Here is a 22,483-nt window from a genome sequence, read left to right on the forward strand (position 1 = left end):
GCAATGGGAAGCCAGTGGAGGGATTGGAAGAGAGGGGTGGCAGATATGGAATGGTTAGTTAGGTGGATGAGTCTGGCAGCAGCATTCATAATAGACTGAAGAGGGGATAGCCTGCAAAGAGGTAGGCCAACGAGGAGGGAGTTACAATAGTCAAGGCGAGAGATAACCAGGGAGTGAATAAGTTGCTTAGTAGTTTCAGAGGTTAAGAACGGGCATATCGTGGAGATGTTGTGAAGGTGAAGTCTACAAGATTTGGACAGCGATTGGATTTGCGGCTGAAAGAACAGATGGGAGTCTAGGATTACACCTAGCACCCTAGCATGAGGGGAGAGACTGATGGCTGTGTTATTGATCTTGATGAAGAAGTCAAGGGAGGGGGCATGGGCTGGAGGGAATAGTATGAGCTCAGTTTTGGAAAGACTGAGTTTGAGGAAGTGGAGTGACATCCATGCTGATATGTCACTTAGTAGGTTAGTAATGCGAGAGGAGACTGAAGGGGTGAGGTGCGGAGTAGACAGATAGATTTGTGTGTCATCAGCATAGAGATGGTATTTAAAGCCATGGGAGTTTATCAAGTGACCAAGGGAGGAGGTGTAGATGGAAAAGAGAAGGGATCCAAGGACAGAACCTTGAGGGACCCCTACAGAAAGAGGAAGTGGAGAGGAGGAGGTAGAGTTATAGGTAACACTGAAGGAGCGCTGTGATAGGTAGGAGGAGAGCCAGGAGAGAGCAGAGTCTCAGAGGCCAAGAGAGTGGAGTTTTTTTGAGAAGGGGATGGTCAACAGTATCAAAAGCCACAGAGAGGTCAAGTAGTAAGAGTACGGAGTAGTGGCCATTGGTTTTAGCAGTTAGTAGATCATTAGTGAGTTTTAATAGGGCAGTTTCAGTGGAGTGTAGTGAGCGAAAGCCAGACTGTAAAGGATCAAGAAGGTTGTTGTTAGTGAGGTAGGAGCTCAGGCGATTGTAGACTAAGCGTTCTAAGAGTTTCGAGGTAAGTTCTGTAAGTGGAATGCAAAAGAGCCCTGACATATACAAGTGTGTTTGACATAGTTTGCAAAACTCACAAGAAAATGCACAATTACGACTTTAACAATTCTAATTAAAAGTAAACCCATTACTTGGAAGGCAAGTGCAGAAATATAGACTGCATTCGGTGTTCCCAAAACAGAGCTATGGAAACTGACCAATCCATTGAAGTTCTTAAAGCCAATGAACAAAGTAGCCTATTTGCTACTACCGTGTTTCCCCGAAAATAAGACCTACTCCGAAAATAAACCCTGGCATGATTTCCAGGCTGCTCTGCAATTTAAGCTCTACCCCAAAAATAAGCCCTAGTCTAGATCAGCGATACCAGTATTATATGTACGTCACTATTAACATCATGAGCTTAAATAAACATATACTGGTATAGGGTGCTCTCGGCAGGGGCATGTTGGTTATGAAGAAGCTATTGCACATTGTCACTGTCCCCTCTGTCACATTAGGGTGCTTTGGTTCCACGCTGGTTCCCGCAGCATGGCAGTTCCTCCTGGGCTCCTGGCATACTGCTCCACACCGCTGGCCAGTTCCAAAGCATTACACAGGACTACCACAGGGGATCCCTCTTGCTGGACGTTACCTTCTATCCCAGATGAGCCTTTTTACCTCCTTCTTGTGTAAAGCTTTCTAATACTGCACTTAAAAGTGCTTTCTTTCTGCTTTATTTGAAGTCATAAGCTGCATACCATGGACAAGATGAGTGCAAAAATAAAGAGCTATTCTGTTGAGTAAGAGACGGTTCTGTTGAGAAAGCGACTGTGATGGACTCCCAGGGCAAGAACCTCATGGCGTTCTGCAAAGATAAGAAGTTGGATCCCTGCATGGTCTGAAAATGGAGCAGAGTACGATAAACTCAGTTAACAGGTGGACGAGGGAAATGCTAAGAAGTGTGTGGATCAGGTCAGCAACCATTATTTCCTGAGCTTTGGATATCATCTGTGAATGGATTGCAGACAGGAGAGCAAAGGCTTCAGTTGTATGCAAGGCTGATATTCAAGCATTTGCCCTTGTAGTGTGAAGAAATATCCCCATAAAAATTCAAAGCATCACAACACTGGCTGGGTGGCTTCCTTTAGCAATCTGAACCATCTGTCACGGTCTGGGTCAGGTTCAGAGACCAGTTGCTACAGCTGTGTAAGGCTTACCTGAAACCAGCAGGGTAGGTACACCAGCAGATCACCCTGGGAATGATGCAGGCTCATCTGAAGTGGGGGGTCTAAGTATTAACCGGTTTTCCCCAGAGCTCCTAATGGTGGAGATGGATTTGGCTGCGGGCAAATACCAGCTCGCAGATCTCAGGATCACCCCACCAGGGAATGAACAAGCTGGAAACCAATAGCGGATCAAACAGTTAAGGGATCAGACAAAAGCGGAGTCAGTCACAAGCCAAGGGTTGGTCACAAATCGTAGTAGATTAGGATGAGGCAAAATCGTAGTCAGTAACAAAGCCAAAGTTGGGTAGCGAAGATGTAGACGGCAGCAGGACAGAGAAGCGGGATATTGGCTGGAAGGCACAATAATCTGGCAAGGAGGAAGTGCATGGACATGGCTTTTATAGGAAGTTCATGGGAGGATTAAGGAGTTCAAGGTTAAAGAGAAAACAAGGAACAAGGCAGAATTATCCAATAGATCAGGCAGAGTATAGTCCAGCATCCCAGGTAGCTCAGTGGGAAGAAACATTGCCTCTCACTGCAGAAAGCCCAGGTTCTATCCCAGGCTCTGACACCATCTCTAAGAAGATCAATAACACTGTTCAAGCTGGAAGACACTGAAGTTATTAACAGTGCACTTGCATTCAAGTCCTTTGTTGATGGCATAGACCTTTCTAAAAAACAACTCTCCAATATGATTGCTATGGATGAAACTGCAGTGTTTATGGGTCAAAAATTGCAAACAACAATTAATCAGAGGGGGCGCCTCATCAATCTATATTCCGTCTACTGGTCACAGAAGTGCATGTTACCTGCATTTTGGCAAGTCGTCTAGATGGAAAGAAAGCCACGCCTCTAATCACAGATAAGGGCAAAAAAGAGAAGATTGAATGTGTTTTGGGCATTAATGTCCTTGAAACCGAGAAGGTCTGGTGTACACAAGCAGTTATAAGGAAGTGGGTCAATTTGATGATGCCACTTGTTTTGTGAAGTGGCCAATGAGGTCTGCTGGTCTGGGATTCAGCTAGCACTCACAATGCTAAAGACATGAATAATTGCCTTGCAGAGAGAAGAACTGATCAAATAATGATTCTTGCAGGAATCACTGCCTATCTCCAGACTCTTGATATTGCAATAAACAAACCATTCAAGGACAATTTGCGCATGGAAGTCAATGATTACATTAAAACAGAATGGAGAGAAACCTGCGTGGGAACTTTGTGAAGCCTAGCCTGCAAAAGGTCATGACTTGGGTGAGAATTCATGGGGTAAAATCACTGACAGCTGTGTTGCCAATGCACTACAAGCAGGCTACTTTGACATCAAGTGCTCATTTAAGGAGAGCTCTATTGCTACACATGAGAGGTTGGGGCCATTTGTTTTACCGGAATTGGGGTCGAGAGAAATTCAGGCTGGAATTCAGTGTTTGAATCTGGAGCGTTATGACGATATTCCAGAAGATGACATGACTGTATTTGAATAAATGTGGACTGTTGTACATGTATGTATATATATATATATATATATATATATATATATATATATATATATAAACACATCCCCTGAAAATAATCCCTAGTGCATTTTTTGGAGCAAAAATTAATATAAGACCGGTATTATTTTTGGAGAAACGCGGTAGCACGGCCATGAAACTGCCAATCCAGGAATGCAGAACTGGATAAAAGCATCTTGGTATCTAGCACAAATATTCTAGCAGAAAACTTTTAAAATGTTATATGTAATCATCAGTCTTATCACCTTTTGTTTTGCCTCTTGGTAGGCAACATCAGTATTCTCCAGCTTGAGTTGTAGTGATGCTATTTTTTCTTTACATTCTTGCAATTTCAGCAGATCTGCTTGGTGGGATGATGTTTCAGACATCAGGTCCTTCTGCATCAGTGAAGTCTTCTGGTTCCACCGTTCTAAGTCCATGGTATGGGACTGCTGGGTGTGGTCCAAATCACTCTGCAGTTTTTCTACAATCACCACATAATTCTGGATCTAAAATGATCAGATTTGTTTTAATATTGTGTTAGAGAAGTACATTTCAAGACACAATCTTACATGAAACTTTAAAGTGTATTTCCCCTTTTGCTACTAAATTGGATTAACATCTACAGTCATGGCCGAAATTGTTGGCACCCTTGATATTTTTCCTGAAAATCAAGTATTTCACACAAAAAAGGTATTGCATTAACACATGTTTTGCTATACACATGTTTATTCCCTTTGTATGTATTGGAACAAATATAAAACAGAGGCAGAAAAGCAAATATGACATAATGTCACACAAAACCCCAAAAATGGGCTGGACAAAAGTATTGGCACCCTTAACTTAATATTTGGTTGCACACCCTTTGGAAAACATAACTGAAATCAGTCGCTTCCTATAACCATCAATAAGCTTCTGACACCTCTCACCCGGAATTTTGGACCACTCTTCCTTTGCAAACAGCTCCAGGTCTCTCTTATTGGAAGGACACCTTTTCCCAACAGCAATTTTAAGATCTCTCCACAGGTGTTCAATGGGATTTAGATCTGGGCTCATTGCTGGCCACTTCAGAACTCTCCAGCGCTTCTTTGCCATCCATTTCTGAGTGCTTTTTGACGTATGTTTGGGGTCATTGTCCTGCTGGAAGACCCAGGATCTTGGACGCAAACCCAGCTTTCTGACACTGGGCCCTACAGTGCGACCCAAAATCCTTTGGTAATCCTCAGATTTCATGATGCCTTGCACACAGTCAAGGCACCCAGTGCCAGAGGCAGCAAAACAACCCCAAAACATCATTGAACCTCCACCATATTTTACCGTAGGTACTGTGTTTTGTTCTTTGTAGGCCTCATTCCGTTTTCGGTAAACAGTAGAATGATGTGCTTTACCGAAAAGCTCTATCTTGGTCTCATCTGTCCACAAGACGTTTTCCCAGAAGGCTTTTGGCTTACTCAAGTACATTTTGGCAAACTGTAGTCTTGCTTTTTTATGTCTCTGTGTCAGCAGTGGGGTCCTCCTGGGTCTCCTGCCATAGCGTTTCATTTCATTTAAATGTCGACGGATAGTTCGCGCTGACACTGATGCTCCCTGAGCCTGCAGGACAGCTTGAATGTCTTTGGAACATGTTTGGGGCTGCTTATCCACCATCCGGACTATTCTGCGTTGCAATCTTTCATCAATTTTCCTCATCCGTCCACGACCAGGGAGATTAGCTACAGTGCCATGGGTTGCAAACTTCTTGATAATGTTGCGCACTGTGGACAAAGGCAAATCTAGTTCTCTGGAGATGGACTTGTAACCTTGAGATTGTTGATATTTTGCCACAATTTTGGTTCTCAGGTCCTCAGACAGTTCTCGTCTCCTCTTTCTGTTGTCCATGCTTAGTGTGGCACAGACAGACACACAATGCAAAGGTTAAGTGAACGTCTCTCCTTTTTATCTGCTTTCAGGTGTGATTTCTATATTGCCCACACCTGTTACTTGCCCCAGGTGAGTTTACAGGAGCATCACATGCTTGTAACATTCTTATTTATCCGCAGTTGTGAAAGGGTGCCAATACTTTTGTCCAGCCCATTTTTGGAGGTTTGTGTGACATTATGTCGAATTTGCTTTCTTTCCTCCCTTTTTTTGTTTTGTCCCAATACACACAAAGGGAATAAACATGTGTATAGCAAAACATGTGTTAATGCAATACGTTTCGTGAGAAATACATGATTTCCTGGAGAAATATCAAGGGTGCCAACAATTTCGGCCATGACTGTATATTATATTTGTTATATGGTCCTATTAACATAGCATCTCTCCTGTGTTAATCAGCGGTGGCTGCAGAAGGGAGGTGAGAGTGTTTAGACAATGGCAGGTTGACACAAGGGTGCAGGATCATGTGACTGGACTGGAGTGGCCTGAAAACTGGTAAGTATATTTGTCTTTATTACACAAGTTAGTAAGTATAGGTGTTAGCAGGGAGAGGGTAGGCAGTTTCAGATACCAGCTCCATGATCACCTGTGTTTTTTTCCAAAGCATGTTAATTATGCAGCTGCCAGCTTCTGTCCTGCTTACCTGCCACCTACCAGACCTGTAGCACAGAGCTGAGGAGGAGTTTCTGAACATTTTTCTGTCTTCCTGACCAGCAGTTGCATTGCAATGCCAAGGAGTTGTGAACACATTTCAACGAATAAGGATGGGGTTTGCAAGGAGTTATATCAGGAGGAGGGGAGAACTTTTCTTCGAGAATCATTACTTGTGCATGAGTCCTGCACTCTGTGTGTTACTCTGTGTTTAACTCCTAACCTTCTGCGCTCTGTGTGTTTCACACTCCTTGCCTCTGCACTTTGTGTGTTATGTACTCCTGATCACTGCACCATGTGTATAAGGCATTCCTCACTCCTGCCTTCTTTTCATTGCTTACCTTGCCTTCTCCACTACAATTTGTGCAAATTAAGGGTGCAAAACACCCTAATCGACCACAGCATACCACCCCTAAAAAATAACCCCCGCCCTTGGTGATCCCTGCAAATTGAATGACCAAGAGAAAAGATTACAAGTGAATAAATGGTCTGAATGCATTTATAAACAAAGATGATTACAAACAATATAAAAAAACACTGATCTAACTATGGAAATGGTGCTTCATTTAAGCTTGGGTGTACTGTATGGCTGTATGAACACAAGATGGCAGGGAAAGAGAAGTGCAGATCTCATAGTGGCGCATGTGGAGAGAGATTTAATGAAAACTAAAATATATGCTTATAAAATTGTTAAAATTATGCTCAGCAGGACAATCAGGCAGTATCTAAACTGGGAGCGAGCAAGAGGCCAACCAAAAAACCTTGCCTTGGCCACAAGTAAGGAAACGGAAAGCGCTGTTACCACTGGAAGCCACTGTGGAGCTGAAACTAGTGATGGAAACCAGAGCCTGGTACCAGAAGCTACAGATGGTGAGCACAAGAGCTGGGGCAGGAACATGTTTCAAAGCAGCCTTGCTTCTTCTTCAGCCTGTGTACACTGGGCTACCCATCAACACATATATAATTCAGGAGGGACAGGTCTAGGGTAACCAGCACACACCTCACTGGATGTAAACAGAGTTGTCACAGGGAGTATGCACCAAGCCGCCCAGGACCGCTGGGTGTAAATGAACAGTGGCAGATCCAAGGAGACCATCACACACACTTGATGAAGTCACATGTCCGTGAGGTAACATGTAGTGCATGAGTGGAGGCAGACATGTGATGGGAAGTGATGCAATAAGAAGTCCGGTATTTGGTTTATGCATGGTTTTAATGCAATTTAACATTTAATGTATAGGTGAGGGCAATTCTAATAATACAATGGCAATTTTTATTTAATTCATTACACTATGGGTGTCCGTTTTCTATGGTTCTTTTAATGTGAGAAAAATTTATTAGCCGCATTAATACGTGGAAATCTTAAAAAGGAGCCACACATCCTATTTCCTGGAAACACTGTATAGTACACCTAGAAAGCCCCAGTAGACAGGAGACTGAAGTGGTCCTAAGGAGCTCAAAGATCGTGGTGTCTGGTTATTATATGCCCAGTTTCTGTATATTGTAGGTGAGCATTCTGGGAACCTTGAGCTTGCATGTGGTGTTTACACAGGTTTGCTATCATTTATCTTACATTGATGTAGAGAATAAGCATGGATGATTTCGATTTTGGAGGACTGTTCCACAAGTTCTATGAACTGATTTATAATATTTTACTAATTTATTGGTTATGTAGTACTATAGTATTATGTGTTGTTTCTAGATTGAGCACATGGACAGATTGGTATTTGTGTTCATATATTCACCTGTATACATATTTAGCTAGCAAGCACCACATAGCAGGTACATTTTTAACTCTACCAGCCCAACACTACCAAAAATATTTAAAAACAAATGCTGTAACTGCCTAAAAAGTGCTAGCTGGAGTTCAGCTCTAATTTAATTTGTTAGTCAAGTTCATCTAATTTAATTTTAAATGTTGAGGCCCAACAGCCTAATCTTTAAAGAGCAAGCTGACCTCTAAATTTTAAACAATTCTCCAACGGAGACCTGCTTCCTTCTAAAACAAAGAACAAGATAACTGCTTTTCTGCCAATTTCCTGTAGTTGCATTCAAACCAAAATGTATGAAAAGTGTTTACGTAGAAGATGGAGCTAAAATAAGGGGACAATGGGTTCATGAAAAAATGGCAAGAACTTCTTAAATCTGTAGGGTCCAGATCACATGCATGTCCACTGCACTTCCTCTTTTAGTTGCAAAGCATAGGACAGTGAAGTTACCCTTTTTATATATATATATATATATATATATATATATATATATATATATATATATATTCTCCTTCATGATAAAGTATGTCATAAACCCACTCCTAGTAATGAACATTTTTATAGCAGCCCCCAGTCATCCCATGGAATATGAACCACCCATAGGAATAAAGGGGCTTATTGTGTTGCATCATATGTGGGGAGAACATAAAAGACAATTTTGTATATGCCAGAAGCAGATGGGAGGAAAATGGTGAACAAACATGCATCATCCTTCCTGCCTGAAGTTTGAATACGAGTTTCAGGGCTCCCTGGGATCTTTGAAAGATAATTAAATGTTGTATAGTAATGGGCATACACTGCCTCAAAAAGGAAAATCCATGGCTAAAACTAGGGATGCACCAATATCCTTTTTTTTTTCTTTTTTTTTTTAAATCGGTGAGTATGAGTATCGATACATTTGGTCAAGTACTTGCCAATAACGAGTACTGATACTTTAGTAAAATGTATGGATGCAAATTGCTAAAGTATAGCATGTGATTTAAACAGGAATACAACTCCTGTCCAAATCGCATGCGGTTTCTCCACTGCTCCTGTGTGAACCTAGGCTGTCATAGCCTGAGTTCATACAGGAGTGGTGCAGGGAGGTTTCCCGCAGCAGAGAGGAGAGAAAGCCGCGTCACAGGTCTGGGGATTTGTAATCCCCGCCGCTTTATCTCCTCTCTTTGCAGGGATGACAGTACGAACTAGACAGCATCTGACTGGCCAGCACCATCCATGTGACAGTGCTGGCCATTCAAAATCCCTCTAGCCTGAACTGTCATCCCTGCAAGAAGAGGAGCGAAAGCTTTCTCTCCTCTCGCTGAGAATATGAAGCATTTGCCTCCATAGTATACATCCCCACCCGCTTACTCACCGCTCATCATGGGATGCCTGCAGGGAGGTTTCCTACACGGCTTCTGTGTGAACTCAGGCTATGACAAGCCTGGGTTCAAACAGGAGCAGTGGTGAATCGCATTCCTATTCAAATCGAATGCTAATCTTTGCGGTGGAATTTGTGTTGATGCAAATCGCAAAGTATTGGTTTCTGGTATCGGAAGCATTTGCACAAGTACCAGTACTCGTGAAAATACTCGGTATCAGCACCAATACCAATATCGGTGCATCCCTAGGTAAAACTGAAAATCAAACTGCAGATACAGTTCTTAGACTTCACGAAAATGGTCCTTATGGCAGAAAAAAAAATGTCATAAAAAAAAAAAAGTAGGTCTCCTCAATAATGTAAAAGGCACAGAAACTGACAGAAATATACTTAACAGTAACATTAATTCATACAACGGACTCTAGAACAGCCAAATATTAGCATCAAACAGGATAGAAGGTGTTTAATATGGAGTAGGGAGAAGCTGAATGAAAGAAAGGAAGGATAAAGATCATGGGGAGAAGTTATGTTGCATAAATTATAGCTCAGACAAACACAAGAGAGCTGACTATAAAGGGGAAAACGGAAGGACAAAAAAAGAGACGGGCCTTTCTTTGCATCATATTTTACAAAGTCACAGAGAGCTTTATTGTTTAGTTACTAATTTCTATTCTAAAAGTGAATGATTGCACACCACATCCTGCTTATTCTAAGAAGTTCAGTGTATGTTTCCATTGCTTTCCATTTGACTTGTAAAACCATCTTTATTCAGAATGCAGGACCTCTTTCAGTCCAACTATCTCATACAAAAAGCACAAAAGAACAACACTTGCCAAGTGGAGAGGTTATTGAAAATACTTGGAAAATCCTTGTAGCTCTTTACATCTCATCTAGGAGCACAGTAATCAGAAGAGCTTGTAATCAAACAAAAATAAGGGTTTACAAAACAATATTTTCAATGGATTCTCACAGGAAGTTGGAATCCACTTGAATTGTTGCTGACATTGCTGGGTGAGAAATGGAAGTCCATCCCTTCACATTTAGACTAATAATAGTCAGTGAGGAGGTTTAAAGTACCTGATAAATACTGTAACCCAAAGCATCAGCATTTGGCCATCTCTAAATGGAATGACTTCAGAAAACAAAAAAAGCTGGATGATGTGGATAACTGTGCTTTGTGTTATTACACCTGAGTTCACAGACTACAATGGCAGACATTACCTGCATGCAGGCTTGTGTTTTACAGACATGGCCGGAAAAGTTAACACCTGCCTACATAATCAATCGATATAATAAAATAAATAGGAAAGAGATCTTAAAGTAAGCCATGATAATACTCAATCTATCCCATCTAATAATACTTACAGATACTTGAAACAATAAGTACACCCCATGAAAACTGCTATTAACATATTTGAATAGACAAACATTAGCTCCTCATTCATTCAAACAGTGCCTACTGATAAAGGTGATATACTGTACATGAAAAAAGACACTTGAAATAGCATGTGGTGTATTAATTTACATAATATGAATTAAATGAATGAAAATGCAAATTTGTCACATAGAAAAGGTAAGCACACCTCTACATTTACTGCCACTTCAAATCTCAAATGAACTTCAGATGAAATGTTCCAGAATAGGGGTCAATGAGTAGAAACTCCTTAAGGGTATATAAATTCTAACAATACATGTCTCCTATATGCTCCCTTTTGTCTGTTAAGTATACAATTGAAAAAGTTTTATTATATGTGTTTGACAAGTGCAAAAAAAAAAAAAAAAGGTTGTTCATCCAACCAGAAATCTTGTGAGCCAATAACTTCCTATACTTTCTTCCTCTGGACTGTTATCAGTTAGCATTGTTCTCTGCTATCTCCATGGAGATATTATGGAAAAAAAAGAGAGAGGTGTTGTGTAGTCCAAATATTGCATCATATAGTACTTATACAGTCCCTTTCCTAGGGTGACAGTGCTGCTCAATGCCATTGCCACAGAAGGACAGAAGTGTGTTAATGGCTAAAATAAAGAAAATACAGTTTAAAAAAATAAACAAATGCAGCCACCACATCTAAGAACAAGTAAGCTGCAATACTGACAATTTTTGTTCTTGGGTCTAGATACTGCATACTTTAAATAGTATTCTGGTAGAATTCTACATTACGTCAAAGTGTGTTTTAAAAAATGTATGGCCATGTGTCAAAGTTGAACTTGAAATTGATTATTCAATACTATAATTTTCCTGGAGCACACTATCATACCCACTAAGGAATGGCTCAAAAACAAGAAATGGAAGTTTATGGGCTGGCGTTCGTCAAAGCCTTTTGTTTAAATGACTTTGAATCTTTGTAGATTTATATGAAATACGCAGTTCATGCAAGCCCACAAAATCTTGCAACTGAAGGAATTTTGCACGCAGGAGTGGTCAAAATGTTGCTTGTCGATTCCATTGACTGGTGGGCTGTTATGCAAAAAAGTCATTTGAAAGGCTACGGGTGTACTTACTTTTTGCCACAGTATACCATTGCATAATTTTTGATGAATAAGTGACAGAAAAGACAAATTTTCATTGTGATTTTTTTTAAGACACCAAGTCAGAGATAACCTGGCTTGGGTGTCAGGCATATTGCACCTTCTTGCCCCACACAAACAGAATGTTAAATTGAAGTGGTCTGGAGTGGTACAGAGAAAATGGCACAACTTCAAATTTTACCATCAAACCCAGAGCGCTCATGTAGAATTGATGGGTAGGATAGCTCCTGGGCTGTAGAGTCCACGATGGGGAGTGTGGAGTTGCAAGTTTGGTTTTTTATGGACCATAGTAAGGCTAGCACTAGTGCTAATAGTGTGGTCTCTCTCAGCAAATTGAAGGTGGCATTGGAGCACTAGAAAGACAGGGACATGCAAGTAAGCATGACTAATGCCCACAGAGGTTAGAAGGCTATGACAGCCCTGATGGATTCCATGCAAACATTTCTAGGATTGAGTGACATTTAAGATGAGGAAAATGACCCCATTTAGTTTTGGACAGTGAAAAGGTTGGAAGAAAATCATTGAAATCATTATGCAGTTAGAACCATAGCAATACTTTCTTGATCTAAAAGATCTAAGAGTATCAAGGAGGTTTGCCAGCCTGTGCAAATACATTGGCAGATTTGACAACTTGAAGTGGTGCACCGATATAGTACAAAGCTAATCCTTTGCATTCTGAGTAAGCAATCATAGTTGCAATTTTGTCCATAAATTCTAGCATAGATGTAGAGATCTCCTTCCTGGAAAAGGCTGAGGAAGAAGACACACCTGATGGTACTAGGGAGGGGGGAGTGTGGTCTTAAGTACAAACCAACAATCCAGTCTTTCATTGGCAGGTCACTCTGGACACTGCAGTGGATCGCAAATTGGTTAGGGTCAACATAGCGGGACCCTCTCCCAGCATTTGGAATCCAACATGCTGAACTGCTATCTAAAGCAACTTAAAAACACCAAAGGAATTCTTGGTTACTCACAAACCAATTGCTGAAAGCAGAAGAGGTTAATGGACAAAGGTGGCTGGGTCACTATGGAAAACAGCAAAAAATAAACAGGTGAAAAAAACGCATGTCCCTTGCAATTAGAGCAATAGTGGAAAAATGCTACAGCATACTGAAAAAATGGGAATAGAATATGTAGAGCACAATCATGACACATCTTTGGGCATACAAAGTCTTCAGAGGCTTAGGGCCAGTTCACATTATGCCCTGATCTGAATCGCACAGGAAAGCGCTGTGAGTTCCTGTGAAATTCATATGCGGGTCTATGCGGCGCGATTTCAAGCCCATTCATTTGAATAGGCTGAAATTGCACCTAGCTAAAAAAATAGTGCATGTGCTACTTTTTTAAATGCAGCCGGTTGGGTGCGAGCTGGTGTGGGCAAACAATGCATTTGCGACCTGTGTTCGGAGGTTCAGTAAAATTAACTGACCCCTCCACAGCAGATCACAAGGGCATTTAAATTGGAATGTGGTGCAGGAAGCCGCATGGGAATGCAGCTCTCCCGCACTGCATTTTAGTGTGAACGAGCCCTGAGTCTTATCAGGGGCTGTGCTATGGGCTCTGGACCTGTAAAGTACTCTGTGTCTAACTAACACAGTACATAGAGGTATGAGAAGCAGCATAATCAGAGCCCAGTGCCTGAAGGTCACATTAAATGCAGGTCCCGCAATCCTTGGAGAGGTTCGGATATGGCCTCCAAGGCATCGCTGAGGATTAGCCAGTAAGGATTGCTGCAAAAGGAGTTCAGCTCAGCAGCATATCAATGAAACCTTGATTGAAGTAAAAAGTTCTTGAAACAAGAAAAAGGACTTGTAAAAATGGTAAAACATCTCAAACACTGTCCTCTCCACAAGTTGACATTGCTACAATCCAAGAGTGGTTATGTTGCTCATCCATAGATACAGTGGAGGAGTGAGCAGAGCCACCCTAGGACAGGAAGTGTGTTAATGGCTGGATAGCTAGGCGAAAATAATGCAGTAATGGAATTTCTAAATTAGAAACTAATGGAGCCATCACATCGAAGGACTGGCAAGCTGCAATATATTATGATTTTGCTTTGGGGTTTATATACACTTTAAAGGCATTGTTTCCACTGTAAAGAGAGATTATCTCATCACACTTTAACATGTGCTGAGAATGTATATGGCATTTGACCCCCTTGTCTACTAGTAAAATCCAGAACACTCTTAGACAAGCCTGGAAAGCGTAAAAAATTTCAAGTTTAATTCCTTAACACTTTTGATACCATGATCCTGCCTATATCTCTACTCCAGGTGGCTGGGCCAGTTTGGAAACATTCACATGTATCTATAAAACAAGCAATAGAGTCAAAATTAAAGACCCCAAACAATATAGGTTCTAACATTAGAGATTTTGCAGAATTAAAAGACACTAAAAAGAATGCTCTGTATCCCTTAATATTTTTTTTTTAATGTTAAGAAAGCCTATATTTAAAGAAATATTAAGTAAACTGTTACCAGCAAGCAAAAAGAACCTATGTCATCCATAAAACTAATACTAAATTTCCAGTACTGAAAGTGTTGAGCTAATAAACAGATCACACACAATTTGATGTGGGGCAAACATTGCAAAATTGCTAATGACACAAAAAACATGAAACGTGACTTGCCAAGTGGTCCAAATCTATGATACTTAACATCCAATTAAAGCGTCACGTTCCCTGAGCAGTGTTGGTGAATGGTACACTGTGCAGGGAGAGTGTCAGACTGTTGGTGACTTGGACAGCTCTGCTCTTTGTTAGAGCAGAGGTCTGGCTCTCCAATGTGCTGTCAACGCAAACAACAGTTCAAAACACATATACTTTGTAAAAGTAAAAAGAAAAAAACTACAATAATTTTACTTGTTGTGGAACCTGGCTGTATAACAACTAAAATAACCTGGGGTTTTACTGGGGCTTTAAAAGGAAATCTGCACTTTGCCCATCTAGGGTACAATAAGTGATCCCTTGCATAGAGGACCTATTATGCTGCAGGTATTTACTTCCCATGCAATGCCTAACTACCCTGTTATTCTGCCTGAGAACCAGAAAAAGAAATGTTTTTTTTTCCCAGGTACGGAGGGAACATATGATTCACCTCCCTTTCTCCCACAATGCCACACTCAGTGCTTGAGAGAGGGTATGTGAAGGGTGCTCCTTCCTGTGTAAGCTACAACTCAGACCCAAATCAGAATTTACACAGGACATTTTTAAACATTTTTTTCAAGCAACAGAGCTACCTTAACTGCTTCACAACAAACTGGCTGCATCAATTGCTGGCTTTAAATGATCATATCTGGTGAAGACACGAAAGCACTTACTTGGCCAAGATGAATCTCCTGCTCATGAACAAACTGTTGTTTTGCTTTCTCTACTTGATTAAGCTGGTCTTCCTGTTCATTAGATTTTTCCCATAGTTCTCGAGCTTCATTCTGAAGACATTTTATCTTCTGTTTGAGTCTTGAAATTTCAGCCTCTTGGAGGCTCAACTAATCATAAAAGGGAAAACACACATGTAATGCACAGGTACAAAAAAACAAAACAAAATAAAAAACACAAAGAGTGCTTTTATTTTCCATGTCTAACCATCAATAATTACTCTAGAAAAAATGAAAAACATAAGACATTACGGTAACATATTGTACATCAGGGTTTGAAGGTAAGCTGTGTAAAATTGTTACTCAGATGGATGTCTTCCCTTTTTAATTGAAGTCTTTTGGTTACATCCATATGACAGCCCTAAATCTCAATGGTTGAACTGTGATGTAGCAGCTTCTGCAATATAGTTCATAAGTCAACTTACTTTAATGGGAGTTTGCTTCATCTCTGTTATTTGCTATAGAAAGCAGGGCCAAATCTAGCCTATCTGATCTGGGGGTGCAGTAAAAAAGTCAAGAAAGCATATCCAACATTTTATCATCTCCATCAGAGTCGCCCCCCAATCACATTAGAGTCCTTCCTTCACATCAGAGTCCTCCCATCACATCTTAACATTAGAGTCTGCCTCTGTTGTCATCAGTTGGCCTCATCAAATCAGATTCAGCTCCCTTCACAACAGAGTCCTTTCAAATCTTCAGTGCAGCAACAACATCATAGTAGGAGGCAGAACAGGTTTAGATGGAAGCAGGACTTTTGTCATCTTCTAAATCCCCAACTTGCATTAATATTTTTCAGCCACCATCACCATAACAACATACGAAGCCTGCACTATGGAAATTAATGAAGCAGTGGGGTGGACAGGGGCAATGCACTGTGCAGTCATGTCAGGGCTGTGCATTGCACCCTAGCTCTTTCACTTCATGATACCACCATCTAGCTCTAGGGGGCATGAATGAAATCGGGGGGGGGGGGGGTCACTGCACCTCAGCACTCCCCTGTATCCGGCCCTGGTAGGACGTACCAAGCTCAGACACTAAAGCAATCAGGTGGGCTGCTTTGAAATTGTAAACAGTTCTTCATAGCAATGGTAGAAAATTTGTAGACAGAAAACCTCCATGAGATAGTGCTTTATCTTAGTGGACTGGTCATTAAACTACAAAGCATTGAACCTACAACCAGAAATAACAAGTACTTATTGGGCTCTGCAAGGTGGAAGACCATGGTTGGGATATATGCTGGGACCAAATGGTGCCAAGTTTCCAACCTTTGCGTTAGCTTGTTTAGTTTACATTCAGTACAAAGCATCATCTATCACATGCTTTGGACAAACCTCCTCAAAAAAAAAATAAAACCATGCTTGATGGACCACGTGGTCTATTTCAGCTGTCAGTCTTCTATGTATCACTTACTGAGTATCACACATTCAACGCTGCATTCTCATTTCTGATGCAGAGCCAAAAGGAACCAACCATTTCCAGTCAGTCAATCTGGAACAGTCTATAGGTGCAAGCCTATAGCCCATGAAGAAGTTGCCTGGGTCCTGTACTATACGAATAATGTAGGTACCTATTATTGCTCTCAGCCTCAGATCCTCCCAATCCTTTTTTTTTGGCTACATTCATTCTCCCACTATATGTAGGAACGTATCCACCCTCCCAGGATAGACTATGGACTTTGGGATGTGTAATGTGCATAGAGCAATACACATGACTGCAACTAATGTGCAGTGCACTGCCCATTCCAGTGAGTGGAAAAAGGAGAGGTTAGGGCTCCAGCACCAGAGCAATTTTTAAATACAAGCATGAATTTATTTAAGCTAAACATTTCCTGGAATAGTATTTCGTTTTTGGGTTTTTTTTCTTTTTAACAGCCTAAGCCTAGTTTCACGTTATTGCAGCTCCTGTGTGCTGCATTTGTGTTCATTTGAATGACCTGCAGGAAACGTGAGGAACAAATCCCTGACCCTTTTGTAAAAAAGTGGTCACATGGAATTGTATGGTTCTTTGATACCATGCAGTTTCACACACTTGAAAATGCACAGCGTTTTCCAATGTGTGGGGGTGCCATTAACAGTTAACATTAACAGTTAATACCACTATGGCGTGTCTGCTTAAATGCAAGGAGTTTGACTGTGGGTTGGGAAACGTGTACAATTATGCCTGTTTTCCCAACACGCACAGCTGTGCAAACTCAGTGATTGTCTTATTTGACTATACTGTAATAATGAAGCAAAAAAGAAATGCCTTCGGGCCAGTTCACACTATAAAAGTGCACTCCGGATGCATTCTGGATAAGCTTTTGCTTACAGTTCACACCACACGCAGTTCTGGTGCAGTTTGCTATGTTCCAGTATGGTTCTGTGTAGAAAAAAAATGCAGCATGTTCTACTTTTTTTTTCTGCACCGGAAACTGACTGGAACTGACTGCACTGGTGTGAACTAGGGCCATTGGAATACATGAAAAACACTGTGCATGCATTTTTGACGCAGAAAAAAAAGTGCACTGGACTGCATCTAATGTGAACTAGCCCTTAAAGTAGAATTCCAGACTAACACAAAATTAGACTTAAAAAAAAAAAAGTTCCCTCCCCCCTTCTGCTACCAATACTGTCTAACCTGTGTAAAAAAAAAAAAAAAAAAAAGACATGTATATTTATACTTACCTATTTTCAGTCCACTCTGGTTCAGTCACGTGAACACGTGTTAGTGAGCACCAGCTGCAAGGAAGAGGAGAGATTGCTTGACAATGACTGGGGATTCTGGAGCCCTAATGTCACCCAAAGGCACCTAAGTCTCAGATGTTGTTGGTGCTCCCGCCTCTCCCCAGCAGATGCCGCTGACTGACACAAGGGTGCTGGAGTTGCAGGATCATTTGACCAGACCAGAGAGGACTAAAAAATATGTAAGTATACACATTTTTTTTTTACACAGGTTAGGCAGCATAGGTAGCAGGAGGGAGGAATGGAACACTTTTAAGACTATTTAGTGTTAGGCTGAAATTTCTACTTTAACACACATTGAAAGCAATGGGTGACTGCCAGCTCCCGCAGCCAATTACAGCCACTCGCATATAATTGCTATGCAGCAATCACCGGCAAGTGATCAGCCACGGACACATACTATCAACGGGACTGCCTCCCACAGCTAATCGCCGGGACCCCGAGATGGGATACCCCCTCCCCACTAATTTTATTGCAACTACAAACTGACGGGCAAATACGCAGGTGTGAATGTAGCCTAAAGGTTCTTGTTGGGAGCAACCTTACAATAAAAAGTATCTTTATGTATGCACAGTAGATATTGCACTTGTAGATTATCCTGTGGGGAATACAAGATACAATATCCCTGTCTTGAACATACCCAGGGGAGCTCGGTCCACTGCTGTTTTGCTTTACTTGCGGAGTCAGTTCAAAGCCTTAGCATTCCTTCCTCCAAACCTCAATGTCAGCACCAGTGCTGTCTGTACTTTCTGAACAGTGTCTTTGAGTAAACCAAAGCAGCACTCTAGACTGCAGAACTAGAGTCTGGACTGCGCTTACTTGGGCATGTGAACTGATGGAGACAGTGTTCAGGATAACCTACGAATGACAGTGCAATATCTCATGCAAATACAAAAAATATACTTTTTAATACAAGGTTGCTCTGAACAAGAACTTTTGAAATTACTGTACATTTTTAGAAATCTGCCAATGTATTGTGTAACATATGCTTTATACTGTGGATTTTTATTATATATGCATGTTGATGTAAATCATTGTTGGGTTTCTGGACTGGGCAACTGAGGGACTGAATGGTTTGATATCTGAAACTATTAACCCTTTCTTTCTCATTAAGGGATAGAGAGACCACTGATTGCACTGATATTGTGAGATATACTGTAATAATAGCTCACATCAGGACTGTCTGTTTGTGATTAAGGTGGTCACCTATGGACCCCACTGCGGAAAGTTCCTGAAAGCAGAAGTGAACATCATGCTTGGCATTACACTGACAGCAGAGCCTTGCATTATAGTTTTTACAAGCATCAAGGGCTGGCAGTATACAGTTACGGATGCTGGAAGTGAGCATTATACATTTATGAGCACCAAAGACTGATATTTTACATTTAATGGCTCCGATGAGTGTACTTCTGGTTTTCTTTATAGGTAACAGAAGTTGGTATTTTACATGTACTGACAGCATAGCTTGGCAATTTTATTTATTTAGCTCATTAATAAAGCGCTGATAAATTCCATACCACTATATGGGGCAAGTAGAACAATTCACTTCAGTATATACCCTTAAAGGTTATTATCTAACGCTCTTACTAATTCAGTTGGCAGTTACCTAGCAGTAGGACATGCATGTGCTGCTGAAGAAATTCTTACTATGGGGGGAAACCAAACAAACACACAAAATTTATGTAGATAGTGTCCCCGGTGCTACCTGAATCCAGAAACTAACTATTGCGAGTCAAGCCTCATAGCCATTTGGTTAAGCCACTGTACTAACTGGCATTATAGAGTACATTTACTGACACCAAAACCCAGCATTATACATTTCTTTGAAGTCAGAAGATGGTAATACATAGTTAATTACATGGTGCTTTAGACGTCACACTTTCTTGCACTAGCTTTGCAGAAGAGGTCATACAGAACACAATGACCATATAAGCTCCTAATTTTCAATGCAAGATGCTTTTATACAGGTGAACACAGTATGGGGCTTTAACTAGATGTCCATGTGTAGAGAGCTTCTATTTACTATATGGATCACCGATTTCTATTTCAAGGACCATTTGTGCTCCATTCACTGCAGGGTGACTGGGGCAAAGCTCACATGAGGGCAATGACATCTGCATGAGCAAACCCTAAAGTGACCCATTGTTCCATTGGGAGGAAAAAGTCAAATCAATTTGCATTCATAAAGTAGTGCGCTAATTCATGGCTAAAGGCACTAATTTATGGCTAAAGAAAAAAACACTTTATATTCAGATAAACCCTCCTCATTCAATCTTTTAATGACAGATGTGCTATAAGAGTAACCCCACCATGTTTCTTTTTATTGGCGTCAAATAAAAGGGAAGTAAAATAATTAAGGATCCATGGACACCTTTAAACTGTATACTCCGCTTAGGCATAGAATAATTTTTTTTTTTTAACTGTATAGCGCAGCACCTGATGCCCTAGTCAGCATTATAACACCACAAACAAGAAAACTCAGGATGTATAATTTTCATTAATTTAATAGAATATTTCCAATAATAAGCAGCACCATCCCATTGTGACAGCACATATTCATCATTTGGATTGTTACTACGCAACAAGGTCAGATTCTGCCTTTCACTGAATTAAACTGGATGACTTATGCATTTGCCAACTTTCCCTTTTGAATTGAAAATAATTTATTGTTCAACGCTGTGTGATGGGCACAAGATGGGTCATCAGTGACTGAAAGGAATCCCAAAATCAGAAGCATTTAAAGAACTCCTGCCATAGAAAATACGCCCAGTAAATTTATACTACTTGGTGTTTTGTTTTTTATTTTTCTTCCTTTATTTTTTTTAGTTCAATTTTATTCATTCATGTAGTACTGAAATTCCACAGCACAAATATCATTTTCCATCAGTCCTTGATCCCTAAGGTGCCTAAAATCTTAAGCCACTACCACACCTAAGCAGACAAATCCCTGAACTTTGGTCAGGTTTTCAAATGCTAGTTGATTAGCCTATGTGTAAATTAAAAAATGTTTTCAAATAGTTGGACCTGAAAAACAGGTGAAATGCTGATGGACTTAAACTAATGTGCTTGCAATGGCTATATGTGTTGCACAGGGGCGGACTGACAATTTGGAAACTTAGGCACTGCCTAAGGGCCCGGGGTCAGTAGGGGGCCCCATGAGACTCCCCTGGTACCTTTTTCATAGGCTTTTTTGAGTTTGGGCAAGGACACAGGGGCCCCATGATCCCCTATTGCCTGGGGCCACATGAGTTGTCAGTCCGGCCCTGGTGTTGCATGTTCCTAGTTAACACTGGTCCACACATTTGTATTGGGGGCTTTCACAGACATAAAAAGTATGTAGAAGGAGAATGTGAATGAGACATACAGAGCTAATTAATAAAGATTCTTTGAAGCATAAAACATCATACAACATACAAAATAGATATTTTTCAACTATAAACACACACACTTTTTCAGCAATAACCTAGGCTCAATCACAATGGGCTTGAGCAAAGGATTTGTCCCTTATTTCCAGAGAAAAGAGTTCATTTAACTGATAAGGTTGTTTGAACCAGGCTAAGTAAAAGCTGATCAAGCTTGCAGTCAAGAGTACCTCTAAAGACAGTTAATGCAGTAGGGGGAGGGCCTATGGGATGAAGAAAGCTGGATTGGTGTCATCAGTTTGGTGGGGTTCACTTGTTGTGTAAAGATGAGGAAGTAAGTGTTGAAAGTGTCATGAGGTGTGCAGAACTGAAGGCAATGTAAAAAAAAAAAAAATAATATTAATAATTATATATATATATATATTTTTTTTTTTTTGTGTCACCTTCCCATTCCTATCTGGCCAAACAGCACATCATTTGTGTTACTGAATATTTTTACAGAATATGAATTTTAGCTAAAGTTACCCAAAATTTTTATGGACTTCTATATTTTAAACAGAGATCTCCCTAAGAAGCAGCAGATCACAGGGTAAACGTGGAGCATTTTATGGCTTCCCTGTACATCTGTATACTTGCTGCATGTTTCCGTCTTCTGATTCATGACCTGGAGTCCAGCACATTTCCCGCTGTTGAGGGACTTGCAATTATAATTATTTTATTTATAACCCAAGTTTGTGTGTTTGACTTTTCCTTATTATGTGGTATTTCAATAGGTATTGGAGATGTATTATCTATTGATAGTGTTTTCTACATCTCACTTCATGAGTATTGAGGACACTGCATTTCGGTAATGAAAACTAGGTCGGCAAGTGTGTGTTTTTTGCGATTCCTTCATATACATATTTGTTGTTGATGAATGTATATCATTTTCATCATCTTAACATCCTCAGTATGCCATGGGAATGGGGCAGGATATATTGATGAGGTATGTTTTTTTTAATGTTTTTATGAGTTAGGATTGCTATGCGCATAGCTTCAATCTTAGTTACAAGCTAGTCCATTCTGTGCCCATTCATGCCAGAATGCAGTGTGGGAAAACTGCACTGCAGTTGCAATCTG

At 40.6% G+C, this 22,483-nt stretch overlaps 1 protein-coding gene across 1 annotated transcript in view; it reads right to left on the bottom strand.

The window, feature by feature from the left end:
* Positions 1 to 22,483, bottom strand: part of LOC149437173 (uncharacterized) — a 510,919-nt gene that overhangs the window by 427,593 nt on the left and 60,843 nt on the right. Inside the window, exons 5-6 of the mRNA XM_089661020.1 lie at positions 15,226 to 15,393; positions 3,948 to 4,190 (exon numbers count right to left, since the gene is read on the bottom strand). Coding sequence (XP_089517146.1) covers positions 3,948 to 4,190; positions 15,226 to 15,393 — 411 coding nt within the window. The remainder of the gene's footprint in view (positions 1 to 3,947; positions 4,191 to 15,225; positions 15,394 to 22,483) is intronic.

Source organism: Staurois parvus, unplaced genomic scaffold (genome assembly GCF_062004578.1).
Source record: "Staurois parvus isolate SC_StPar_1 unplaced genomic scaffold, SC_StPar_1.0 ptg001302l, whole genome shotgun sequence".
NCBI lineage: Eukaryota > Metazoa > Chordata > Amphibia > Anura > Ranidae > Staurois > Staurois parvus.